Consider the following 13,220-nt stretch of genomic DNA (forward strand, 5'->3'; position numbering starts at 1 on the left):
CCTTCTCTCGCCCCCACCACTCTCTCTCTCTCTCTCTCTCTCTCTCTCTCTCTCTCTCTCTCTCTCGCCCCCACCACTCTCTCTCTCTCGCGCCCCCTCCAACCTTTAAGCATGTGTTGTACTTATACTGGTGTTTGAAGAGAGTGTGCTTATTGGGACTGTTGTGTATATTAGGAACAGCTTACTTCGGTCTAGTTGGATAGGCTGAGTTCTGTAGGGGTTCTTTATTCTGTTCTTTGTGTTTCATTCTGTAATTTTGTGAATGTATTTTTGCCTGTTCTAAAATCAAGGAATCAACCTAGCTAACTTACTCCAGGTAATTTTCACTGCACACTTACTGAAACAAATTGCAAAGTTATGGCCTGAACTGTCTGCTTAACCAAGTTTTGAGTGGCCTGGCTTAGTCCATAACAGTTGACTGAATTTTATTTTGGTAAAAAGCTGTTTTTCATGGTAAACTTCCTGAATGAACCTTCTCTCCTGTGGGTACCCCTTTGCAAAATTGTTTTATTGTTTGCAGCCAAACATATATGATGAGTCAATCCATATAAATCAACACAATCTGGATTGTCAGCATACTACCAAAGTGTCAGGGTGCCAATTTAATTAAGTAAATTTTATACTTACACAAAAACTGAAATTGCTGGAAATGCTGAGCAGGTGTGGCAGTATCTGTGGAGTGAAACCAGAGTTAATGTTTCAGGTGCAGTGATCCTTCCATAGAATCATTCTGAGGAAGGGTGACTGCACCTGAAACATTAACTCTGATTTCTTCCAACAAATGCTACCAGACCTGCTGAGCTTTTGTTTCTGTTTTCCAGAATCTGCAGTTTTTTCTATTTATATTTGTATAAAAATAACTAATGGTATTCAAATATTTATGTGATTTAAGATAATTCACCAAAAAAGGAAACGACTAGGCTACACAAATGTGGTTCACAAATCATGGTGAAGGGAGCAAGTCATTTAGCCCATCAAGCTGGTTTCTGGCATTTAGTTTGCTGACGTGCATCTGTTTGCCTGCCTTGTTATACTAGAAGTGGCATTTCCAGATGTGCAATTGATATTTTTAATTTATCTGGGATCTGAAGGGTGTCGGCAGTGGAGTTGAAATGAAAGGTAAACCATTAACCTCAAATAACGGAGCAGTTTAAATGGCTGAATGGTGGTCGCTGCCTTTTTTTAACATGTTCATTGTACTGACAAAGTAGCAAGAAAAACTAACATTTAGCTTTTTCTGAATTTAACTTTTATGCATACCTATGATCTTGATGCACTTTTTGTGAAGTGTGATATGGTTGGGTGATGGTTATAGTCTGATATAGAGTCATAGAGATGTACAGCATCATGAATTTATTTTTAAATAAATATTTGCTAGTATGAAACTAAAGTGTAGCTGTAGAAAGATATTTTGTTGAATCTTTCACCTTGCATTCATCAAGACAATTCACATGTATGCACATATATTACTGCACAGGGCCCTGTCACAGAGTATTACAGCACGGAAACAGACCATGCCAAACATGATCCCAAACTAAACTAGTCCCATCTGCCTGCTCCTGGCCCATATCTCTCCAAAACAATGTTGTTACTGTACCTGCATCCTTCCGTTCCTCTGGAAATTCATTTCACACACTAACCACTATATGTGTAACAAAGAAAATTGCCCCGCATGTCCTTTTTTTTTAAAATCTCTCCTCTCATCTTGAAAAATATGCCATCTCGTGTTGAAATCTCCCATCTTTAGGAAAAGAGACTACCATTAGCCTATCTTAAACCCCTAATTAGATTAGATTACTTACTTCCCTCGTAAATATCTTCAGATCCCTGTCTAGTTTGATAATATCATTCCTGTAGCAGGGCAACCAGGACTAGACACAGTATTCTAGCAGAGGCTTCACCAAAATCCTGTATAACCTTAACATGACATCCCAAAACTTGTACTGAAAGGACTGAGCGATGAGGGCAAGCATGCTAAACACCTCTTTAACCACCTTGTCTATATGTGGTTCAGACTTCAAAGAATCAGGTATCTGAGCCCCGAGGTTCGTCTGTTCTACAACTTCTGCCCAAGACCCTTCCATTAATTGTGTAAGTCCTGCCTCTGTATGTACTGAAATGCAATACCTCTCATTTCTCCAGATTGAACTCCGTCTGCTATTTTGCAGCCCATTTGATGAAGATCCTTTTGTAATGTTAGAAAAGACACGGTGGCTCAGTGGGTAGCACTCCTGCCTCACAGCGCCAGGGACCCGGGTTCAATTCCTGCCACGGGCAACTGTCTGTGTGGACTTTACACATTCTCTGTGTCTGCGTGGGTTTCCTGCAGGTGCTTCGGTTTCCCCCCTCAGTCCAAGATGTGCAGGTTAGGTGAATTGGCCATGGTAAATTGCCCGTAGTGTAGGATGCATTGGTCAGGGATGAATGTAGGGGAACGGGTCTAGATGAGTTGCTCTTCGGAGGGTCAGTGTGGACTTGTGGGGCCGAAGGGCCTGTTTCCAAACTGTAGGGAATCTAATCTTATCTAATCAAACTTGTTTTAATACAAAATATGAGCAGAAGAAATTTTACAAGGATGTTGTCAAGACTTGAGGGTCTGAGTTAGGGGAAGCGATTGGACAATTTAGGACTTCTTTCTTTAGAACATAGGAGACTGATGGGTAATCTGATAGGAGTGTATAAGATCATGAGCGGCACAGATAGGATGAATGCACTCAGTATTTTTCCCAGGTTTAGGGAATCGAGAACTAGAGGTCATCAGTTTTAAGGTAAGAGGGGAAAGAATAAAAAGGAACCTGAGGGGCAACTTTTTTTTTAACACACCGAGGTGGTACGGCTATGAAATGAGCTGTCAACGAAAGTGCTTGGAGTGTACGTTAGCAGCATTCTGAAAGACATTTGGGCAAATACACGGATAGGATAGGTTAGAAGGATATGGGCCAAGTGCAGGGAAATGGGGTTAGCGTGGATGGACCAATTTGAGCCAACGGGTGTGTCTCTATGCTGTAGGACTCTGACTCGTTTTCTGGTTTATCTCAGACCAGTTGCGCCTTGACCAATTGGGGTCAGTTTGTCTGGTTTAAAAATGAAACACAGCTTGGCAGCTAACTGTGGGTCCTTATCTGCTTTCTGTGATTAAAGCCTTTATTAATCAGTCCACTTGCGAATCAATCAACTTTTTTATTTTCATGCATTATAAATGTTTTCCCTTTACTTTGGTATTTCTTGGAAATTGTCTGATGATGTGTGCAAGACAAGAAGCTTTATCTTGACATCTTTTTTTTCAGATATACTAATTTATTTTTCATATAATTTCTGTGGGAATGGGAAGAATGGGTTGTACTGCAGTTATTTTGATAGAAACGTTCACAACTCCAGAATTGGGCAGTAGTGCAAATTTTTGAAAAGTGTTTTAAGAACGTCAAAATAAGGACTTAATTTCTGATGGTAAGCTGGGTGAGTAGCAGGAGTTGACAGAATTGCAATAAATAAGGAAATGAGGCTTAAGTATAAAGCTGACAAGTGGCATCACAAAGCAAATTTGTTCCCTTTTTAAAAAATGCAAATATGAAATTTTGAATTAGGTGAGGTCAAGTGGAACATTCATAAGGAAGGAGTTGGTCGCAGACATTGCCCCAATAGCTCCTTATGTATCCATGGCTGGGTTGACTTGGATGTACCTGAAGCAGAAGCTAAAGTGTATGGATTTTTAATCATGCAGCAGAACTCTTGCTTCAAAATTACAAGAGGACTTTAAGACTTAAATTGAACTACCATAACTAGCCTGCTGGGAGTGAGGGCAAGGAAGGAAAAGCTGGAGAAAGGAAGAATGAGGCAGAAGTGAAGCCTGAAGCTTGGGCAAATATTGAAAAGTTTTTTTATTAATTTTTTTTGTCTGGATAAAGTGTTGCTGCAGAGTTGAAGTGATGTTCTAACTTTATCAACATTGTTAAATGTATCTCTAGTTTTATTACCATAGGACATTCCTCATTATATTTGAATTAAAATTAACATACATTTCAATTTATTGTCACCAATATGGTTATCCCAAATTTTCACAACATAAGTCTTCCTTCTAAAATATGTTCTAGAATGAAATGCTTTATATAAATTTAGGTGTGTGTGTGTGTTTATATGTGACAGGTCAGAAGAGCCAGAGGAGAAAAAGCAAAGGAGTGATGCAACATTAGCATCTGCCCAGCTGATGAGTGGGGACTTACAGGCTAATCAGTCTGCATATAATTACAATGCTTGGTATCAGGTAAGTAGTTTGAGAATCATCAACTCACTTCTGGTTTCTTTGAAGGACTGAGTTTCCATGTTCAGTTTTGTGCTAATACACTTTTTTTTAAAAAAAAAAACCCTACTTGAAAATATTGACTTATGTTGAATTGGATATTTTGCAATCAACTCCTTCAGGGGTATTGTTTCTCCCTGGGACCTGAACCAACAGTACTGACGACTACTCTGGTGTCACTTCCTCCACATTCACTTGTAGGACTGAGTAGTAAAAACATCAAACTTATATAGTCTAGTTTGTTTAACAAAAAATACAGATCATAAAAATCCCATGTCTCTCTAATCTGTTAAGTTTCAGATGGTCATTAGGTCATGACAACTGTTGCTATCCTTCAACTTTCTCCGTCAACTTTAATCAGGATTTCCATTTCTAATTGATATTCTGTCTGGGCGATGAATGTAGTACACCTCCACTGTACAAGTATTATGTGCTAAATACATGATGCACTGCAACATCTCACTAAGATTACTACTGCAGCATCTCCTAGGTTATCAAAGATCCTTGCATCGCACTTTCCAAACTTATACCATTACCATATAGAATGAGAACATGTACGTGGACACTCTTATCACCTGCAAGTTCCCCTTAAGTCATTTAGCATTCTGACTTGGAAATATATCACCATTCCTTCAGTGTCATTGGGTCAAAATCTTGTAATTCCCTGCCTAACAACATTGTGCTTTTATTTACAACATATGAATTACAACCGTTCAAGAAGGTTACTCACAACCACCTTCAAGGGCAACTAAGTACGGGCACTAAATACTGACCTCACCAGAGATGCCCATGTCCCACAAGTGAAGTTTTTTTTTAAAAAAGCACTATCTCAGGCCTCACAGGGAAATACAGTAGATTATTTTCCAAGTCTAAAACAATCCAGATTTGAAGATGTATTGACATCCTTTTGCCATCTCTTGACCAAAATCTAAGTACACTCAAATAGCACTGACGGAGCATCTTCACCACATGGATTACAGTACTTCATGATGGCAGACAACTACTTTCCCAGTAACCAGGAGGTGCTAAACATCCTCATTTGAGAATTAAATTTTCAATGTTAATTCACTCTTGTATTTTAGAAAAGTCTTAAATTCTAAATATCACTTGCAATACTTTGCAAGTTTGTGCTACACTATTATGCAACTCAATTATTTTATATTTAGCATTAAGAATCTCTGAAGTAGAGAAGAAGACTGAGCAGCTAAGTTGATTGCTGAATTTCAACATATCACATGCATGCAAATCTAATCTTTATGTTGGGCTGGTATTCTATTTATCAGCTGAATCCATGGGATTTAAACAAAAGAATAGTTTTGGCAATCAGTCTAATGTGCATAGGTCTGCCTAAAGTTCGCATAATTCAATGCTCATGTCTCAGATGGGTAAACGAAAGTAAATCGGCAAAGCTTTTCTTTACATATGACTATGATACTTGATCTGGAAGTCTACATGTTTACAATGAAAGCTTAAATTGTATGATCACCAAAATACATTAAGTTTTTAAGTGCTTTTATTTTGAAGTTTCTATCGTATATTTAATTTTTTTTTTCTTCTCCAACAGTACAATTATGCAGCACCATGGAACTATGGGCAGTATTACCCACCACCTACATAATATACTGGAATTTCTTGTGCTGAGATGTTCCTTTCCGTTTTAAAAGTAAAGAGTGGAAAATATTGCATCTTAATGGACTTACTATCCAAGACTGTGAATTTCTTTCTCAAGGATTAAAACTAGGGGAAAGTTGTTTACTGGAAAATGTTTGAGATCCGATCAGATTTACGTACAAAAGTGTTTTGAGAATTTCTCATCTTTTTTGAATGCAGTTTTTTTAAAAAAAATCTTCATACATAATTTGTTAATAGGAAAATAAATTTTAAAGATACTGCAGAGCACCACTGGTATAGTTTCTTATCTGGCAATTTCATGCAGCTGTGGAATTTTGAAAAATTGCTAAGCTACATAATCAGGTATGCAACTAATACATTGTAATTGAGAACTTCAAAGACGTGTTGCTTTTTATGTTTAATTAAAATAAGCATGCACATCGGGAAGATCTGATTTTAGATACTTAAAAGAAAGTGCCTCCTTTTGTGAAATAATACTGTTACATGCATTAAATATTCTTAAACAAAACACGAGCAATGGGATTTTGAGGATTTACACCTGGCCACCCTATTGTGATATCATGTCGCTAATCAGATCAACATTAAACATACAAGTTGCCTCTTGTAAATATACTATAATTTTAGAAGCATTTTTATTAAAGAGTTGTTACCATTATCTATTAGCTAGCAGCAAGTATAAAAGGGCTACTTATTTTTTTGAGCAGATTCCTTTTCCAAAACTTGTGCAACTTAGAACTCCACACATTTGTAACTATCTTTTAAGTATAGAAAAGCAGCAAGTGAGATCTGCTCAAGACCAAGTAGAAAGTTCAAAACACACCAGGAATGTTTTTATGTTCAGGCTGATCAGATAGAAAGGATTGCATGGGACAGATGTGGATCACATTGTGGATTTCATTAAGAAATGTCTGTAATATGAGAAAAGTTACTTAGACTGGTATTTTGGATGTTATTCAAATGAGCTGCAGATTTTTTTTTTATCTCAAACCCTTTTCTAATTTTGAGTCAGAATTTTACTAAGCTCTGTTGATTTAATGCATTTGTCCTGGGTATCACTTCATATCAATAAGATTTCCATCATCAATGCAATTATATTGTAAATTTAGGAAATATGATACCAGAAGATGAGAATATCAGAGTAAAGCTGGTCATCTGAAAGTTGATGGGTCGAGCTGTGTTACTATCCTGATTCATGTCAGTAGATGTTCAGGTCCATCAATGTCCGCACATCCTTTCATAATAACTCTGGTTTTATTTGATTAAGAGAAGATATCAACCTAAACATTTGTATCTTTCCATGCAGATTACTTTGTCATATTCCAAGGTTAATATTTTGGCTACACATGACCAATCTGACCCCAACTTTACAGCTAGAAAGATCTCTCGGTTTTTTCTTTTGCCCCTCTACCATTGTGAACTAATCTCATTTGTGGAGAAGACATGTGTTTTTGGCTTTTCTTTGTGCATGGGCATGCGCAATGCATAAATTTAGAGTCATAGAACTGTACAGCACAGAAACAGACCCTTTGGTCCAACTCATTCATGCCGACGAGATATCCAAATTAATCTAGTCACATTTGCCAGCATTTAGCACATATCCTTCTAAACCTTCCTAATCGTGTACCCATCCAGATGCCTTTTCAATGTTGTAATTGTACCAGCATCCATCACCACTTCATGCGGTAGTTCATTTCATACACTCACCACCCTCTGTGGGTAGAAGTTGCTTCTGAGCTCTCTTTTAAATCTTACCCCTCTAACATTAAGCCTGTGCCCTCTAGTTTTGGACTCACCCACTCCAAGCAAAGATCTTGACTATTCACCCTATCCATACCCCTCATGATTTTATAAACCTCTGTAAGGTTACCCCTCAGCCTCCTAATGCTCCAGGGCAAACAGTCCCAGCCTATTCAGCTTCTCCCTATACCTCAAACACTCCAACCCTGGCAATATCCTTATAATTAGGGCCGGCTCAGTGGTTAGCACTGCTGCCTCACAGCACCAGGGTCCCAGGTTCAATTCCAGCCTCAGGTGACTGTCTGTGTGGAGTTTACACATTCTCCCTGTGTCTGCATGGGTTTCCTCTGGGTGCTCCGGTTTCCTCCCACAGTCCAAAAATGTGCAGGTTAAGTGAATTGGCCGTGCTAACTTGTCCATAGTGTTAGGTGCATCAGTCAGAGGGAAATGGGCCTGAGTGGGTTACTCTTCGAAGGGTCGGTATGGCCTGGTTGGGCGGAAGGGCCTGTTTCCCCACTGTAGGGAATCTCATCTAATCTAAATCTTTTCTGAAACCTTTTCAATTTTCACAACATCCTTCCCGTCAACTAGAGTGGCCTAACCAAAATCCTGTTCAGCTGCAACATGACCTCCCAGCTCCTGTAATCAATACACTGACCAATGAAGGCAAGTATGTCAAACATAGTCTTCACTATCCTGTCTACCTGGGGCTCCACTTTCAAGAACTATGAACCTGCCCTCGAAGGTCTCTTTGTTCAGCAAAATTCCCCAGGACCTTATTATTGAATGTGTAAGTCCTGTTGTGATTTCCTTTGTAAAATACAGCGCATTGTCTAGATTTAAACTCCATCTGCCCCTCCTCGGCCCATCTGATCAAGATCCTGTTTTATTCTGAGGTAAGCTCTTTTGCTGTCCACTACATCTCCAGTTTTGGTGTCATCTGCAGACTAACTAACCATAACTCCATGTTCATATACAAATGCTGAAAAGCAATGGACCTAACACCAATCCTCGTGGCAAGCCCCGATCACAGGCCTCCAGTCTCAAATTGATGTTTTTAATTCGGTTGACATATAATGGAATTAGCACATGAATACGTTGTGAAGAAATATGTAAAGTTCTGTGCTATTAAGGAATTAATTTCAACACTTAGGACTTCAGGCAAGTATTGAGACGCCATGGTTTATATGCGAAATTTGAGTATTGGATCTAAGGAAGAGGCATACAAATCAGCCAGAAAAAAAAAGACCTGAGGTGTGGGAGCACTTTAATGCAAAAGGTGTTAGAGGTTTGTTAAGAAAGAAAGAGTATGAGGATAAGCTTAGGGAAACAAAAACTGAATTGAAAACTTTGTATAGGTATGTGAAGAGAAGATTGAGGAATACAAATGTAGGTCAGTACAGTCAGCAAAGGTATCTAATGTAAATCTATTTTTATAAAATGCTAAGCGAAAACCAAGAATTCGAGATGGGTCCGCCTGATGTCGGTAGTGGAAAAATGCTAGTGGCCTTCATAAAGGATTTAACGGGATAGACAAGTTGGACCAAAGGGTCTGTTTCCATGTTGTACGATACTGATTCTATGATGTAGATACAACATATGGAGTGCTGTAAAGTGGAAACAGGCTACTGAATTGGATTATCACCCATGACCGAAATGAATGACAAAGCAGATTGAGCATGCCAAAAGTTCTACACCTGCTCTTATTTTCTGTTACAAGCCAAGAGTGAACCACTTCCTTGAACTGAACCAATGCAGTTGGTGATTTTTTTTTTTAGTGTAACTTGAAAAGTATTAGACCCTGACCCTACAGAAACAGTTTTTCCTATGTTCACCCTGTTTGGTCTTGTAAGAATTTTCAAAGTCTCCTCAAAATCAAAAATAGTAGTGATTTAAAAACAGAAAATGCAAGAGAAATTCAGAGACTGGAAGCCTCTGGAGAGAGAGCAAGATTTAATGTCTTAAACAACAGAAAAGGAATTGCGAATGTTGGAAATCAGAAACAAAACTGAATTGCTGGGGTAAAAAAAGCTTCTCAGACTTCCAGCATCTGTGGAGAGAAAGGTTTGGGTTGAAGTCATCTTTCGTCAGAAATTCTGTGTTTTACGATTTTATACTCCTTTTACACTTGATGAAGGAGCAGTGCTCCAAAAGGTAATGCTTCCACGTAAGTCTGTTGGACTAGAACCTGGTATTGAGATTTTTAACTTTGTGCACCCCAGTCCAACACTGGCATCTCCAAATCCCTCTAAATACTTCTTATTCATATACCCACCCAGATGCCTATTCAGCATATACCTCGAATGGTCCAACCCTGACAACATCCTTGTAAATTTTATCTGAACCCTTTTCAAGTTTCGCAACATTCCTTCCAGTAGGAAGGAAACCAGAATTGCACTCAACGTCCTCTTTGAAGTCACAAACTTTGACCAGTAAGTGGTTTAAGAAGGTTGTCCTTTACCATATTTCAGTCAGTGAAGGACAACAAATTTTGCCTAGTCAACAATACCCGCATCATTTCAAGGAACATTTTCATTTGATTTGGAGGTGCCGATGTTGGACTGGGGTGAACAAAATTTAAAAATTACACAATACCAGGTTCTGGCCGAACAGGTTTATGTGGAAGCTCGAGCATTTGGAGCGCTGCTCCTTCATCTGGTGATTGTGGAGTATAACATTGTAAGACGCAGAATTTATAGCAAAACTTTACAGTGTGATGCAATTGAAATTATATATTGAAAAACAGCTGGATTGTTTGTGAAGTCTCTCATCTTTTAGAATGACCATATTTGTTTCAGTTCTTTCATATGTAAATCCCAGAACTTTTTTTCTTAATTATATTCTCAAGTGAACTTTAACAATAGTTCTCATGTCAGCTCAGATAATGCATTGAAAGTGTGAGGCATCCTGTGTGAGGCTCTCTGTGCTCCAATGTTCAGACTGATCCTATTCCCTAAAAAGGGGGTTTACAGAATCTTGGATTCATGCAGTTTTTGAGCAAAATAAAATGTAATTCTACAAGTGCAAATTCACCCCACAAATCTGTGTAGGGAGGGGGTTGCATGGGTATTAGTGTGTAAAGTGGTATAAGTCTGTGAGGGTGTGTATGAGAGAGAGCTTGTGTATGAGAGAGGGTGTGCATGTGTGTATGGGTCTATAGGAGTGTGTGTGTGGTGTATTGGGGTCACTTGTAGTGTGACATGAGTCCAAGGCCCCAGTTGAGGCCATCCTCATTGGTACTGAACTTGGCTATCAGTCTCTGCTCGGCCACTTTGCATTGTTGCCTGTCCCGAAGTCCACCTTGGAGCATGGTCAACTGAAGATTCTAGGTCGAATGACCCAGACCACTGGAGTATTCTCCGACTGGGAGGGATCTCTCCTGTCTGTTGATTGTCCAGTGTCCATTCATCCATTGCCATAGCCTCTGCTCGGTCTTGCCAATGTACCGTGTCTGCAGCGTGAGAGATAGGCAACATTGGCTGAGTTGCAGGAGTACCTGCCATGTACATGGTGGGTGGTGTCCCTACATGTAATGGCGGTGTCCATGTCAACACTCTGACACTTCTTGCAGTGTCTGCCATGGCAGGGTTGTATGGTGTTGCCCTGAAAGCCGAGCAGTTTGTTGCATGCAACAATCTGTTTGAGGTTTGGTGGTTGTTTAAAGGTGAGAAATGGAGGTGTGGGGAAGGTCTTGGCGAGGTGCTAATCCTCATTGATGATGTGCTGCAGGCTGTGCAGAAGATGGCGTAGTTTTTCAGCTCCTGGGAAGTACTGGACAACGATGGGTACCCTGTCGTTGCTCATGTCTGTCTCCTGAAGGAGGTCATTATGGTTTCTTACTGTGGCAAGTCAGAACTGGCGGTCGATGAGTTGAACATTGTAGCATTCTTGAGTACTTCCAAGTGCCCATTATGTTCCTTCTCATCTGAACAGATCCTGTGTATTTGAAGGGCTTGTCAGTCAGGGGTGGCTGTTTTAATATGTTTCAGGTGGAAGCTGGAGAAGTGTAGCATTGTGAGGTTATCTGTGGGTTTGCAGTAGGGTGAGCTGATGGTGTGTGTGTGTGTGAGAGAGAGAGAGAGATGGGTACCCTCTCAGTTGTAGCTAGTGTCTGTCTTCTGAGGAGGTCATTATGGTTTCTCACTGTGCCATGTCGGAACTGGTGGTTGAGGAGTTGAGCATCGTAGCCTGTACTTATGAGGGCATTTTTGAGTTCTTCCAAGTGCCTATCATGTTCCTCCTTATCTGAACAGATGCGGTATGGCCCCCCAATATGCCAACATTCTCATGCACAGGCTCGAACAAGACTTCTTTACGCAGGACCTCCAACCAACACTCAATAACAGGTATATTGATGACATTTTCTTCTTCTGGACCTATGGTGAGGAATCACTGAAATAACTACTGAGTGATATCTTTGAGTTTCATCCCACTGTCAAACACACCATGGACCACTCTCCTATCTGTCTCATTCTTAAACATATGCATCTCCTCCATGTAACTACCCCATGTTCTACGCAGTCTGTAACATGTTATCAGTGAGGATGAGCACCTCGCTAAGACCTTCCCCACACCTCCACCTCTCGCCTTCAAACCGATCACTGTTTGCAGTAAACTGCCCGGCTTTCAGGACAACGCCAAGATGTGTCAGAGATGTGACACAATACCATCATTACACGTGGGGGACACTACCCACCCTGTATCCCACACATTCACGCAGACCCTCTCTCATACACAAACTCTTTCATGCTCACACATACACCCACACTCTCACAGACTTATATTCTCATATAGCCATGCACACACTCTGTCTCCCCTGCACGCATGTACGCACATATAAGTTGGGGAATTTGCACTTTCAGAACTACATTTTATTTTGCTCAAAAATTGCATAAATCCATGTAAGATTCTGTAAATCCGACTTCAGAACTAGAATCACGACCCTAACTGTGGGACACACACACACTTTAAATTCACACCTTCAATGCATTATCTGAGTTGAAATGAGGTAAAAACAATGACTGCAGATGCTGGAAACCAGATTCTGGATCAGTGGTGCTGGAAGAGCACAGCAGTTTAGGCGTCATCTCGATGCTGCCTGTTGTCTAAAGCAATCTTGAGAACGTATCTTTTAAAAAAAGTTCTGGGATTGCATATGAAGAAACTGAAACTAACATGATCATTCTAAAAGATGAAAGACTTTAGCTAAATTAGTTTAATATTAGGTTCATGACACGACATTCCTGTTGCTGGAAAGTCTGTCTTATGATTCTACTCCACAACCACCTGATGAAACAAGCGCTCTGAAAGCTAATGCTTCTAAATAAACCTGTTGTGCTATAATCTGGTATTGTGGCATTTTAATTTGATGTGAGAGGAGCAGCCCACGCGAACACTCAAATGTCCCTAATGAGTACACGTGGAAACTACGCATGGTCCAGACGATATTGACTCCTCTGGCACGCTCCACCAGGAGAATTCAAATTGCGCACGCGCAGTCAGCCCGATGGCCCTCGACCGACGGTCTTTGCACGTACGCATGCGCAGCTATTTG

The 13,220-nt window shown here is 40.0% G+C and overlaps 1 protein-coding gene across 3 annotated transcripts in view; it reads left to right on the forward strand.

Moving 5' to 3' along the window:
* prpf39 (PRP39 pre-mRNA processing factor 39 homolog (yeast)) overlaps nt 1-6,532 on the forward strand; it is an 88,475-nt gene extending 81,943 nt beyond the window's left edge. For all 3 annotated transcript variants that reach the window (XM_043697300.1, XM_043697301.1, XM_043697305.1), the window contains exons 13-14: nt 4,144-4,261; nt 5,862-6,532. In XM_043697300.1, the coding sequence (XP_043553235.1) occupies nt 4,144-4,261; nt 5,862-5,915 (172 nt within the window). In that variant the 3' untranslated portion in view covers nt 5,916-6,532. The remainder of the gene's footprint in view (nt 1-4,143; nt 4,262-5,861) is intronic.
* Nucleotides 6,533-13,220: the final 6,688 nt, after the last annotated feature.

This window comes from Chiloscyllium plagiosum, chromosome 10 (genome assembly GCF_004010195.1).
Source record: "Chiloscyllium plagiosum isolate BGI_BamShark_2017 chromosome 10, ASM401019v2, whole genome shotgun sequence".
Lineage (NCBI taxonomy): Eukaryota > Metazoa > Chordata > Chondrichthyes > Orectolobiformes > Hemiscylliidae > Chiloscyllium > Chiloscyllium plagiosum.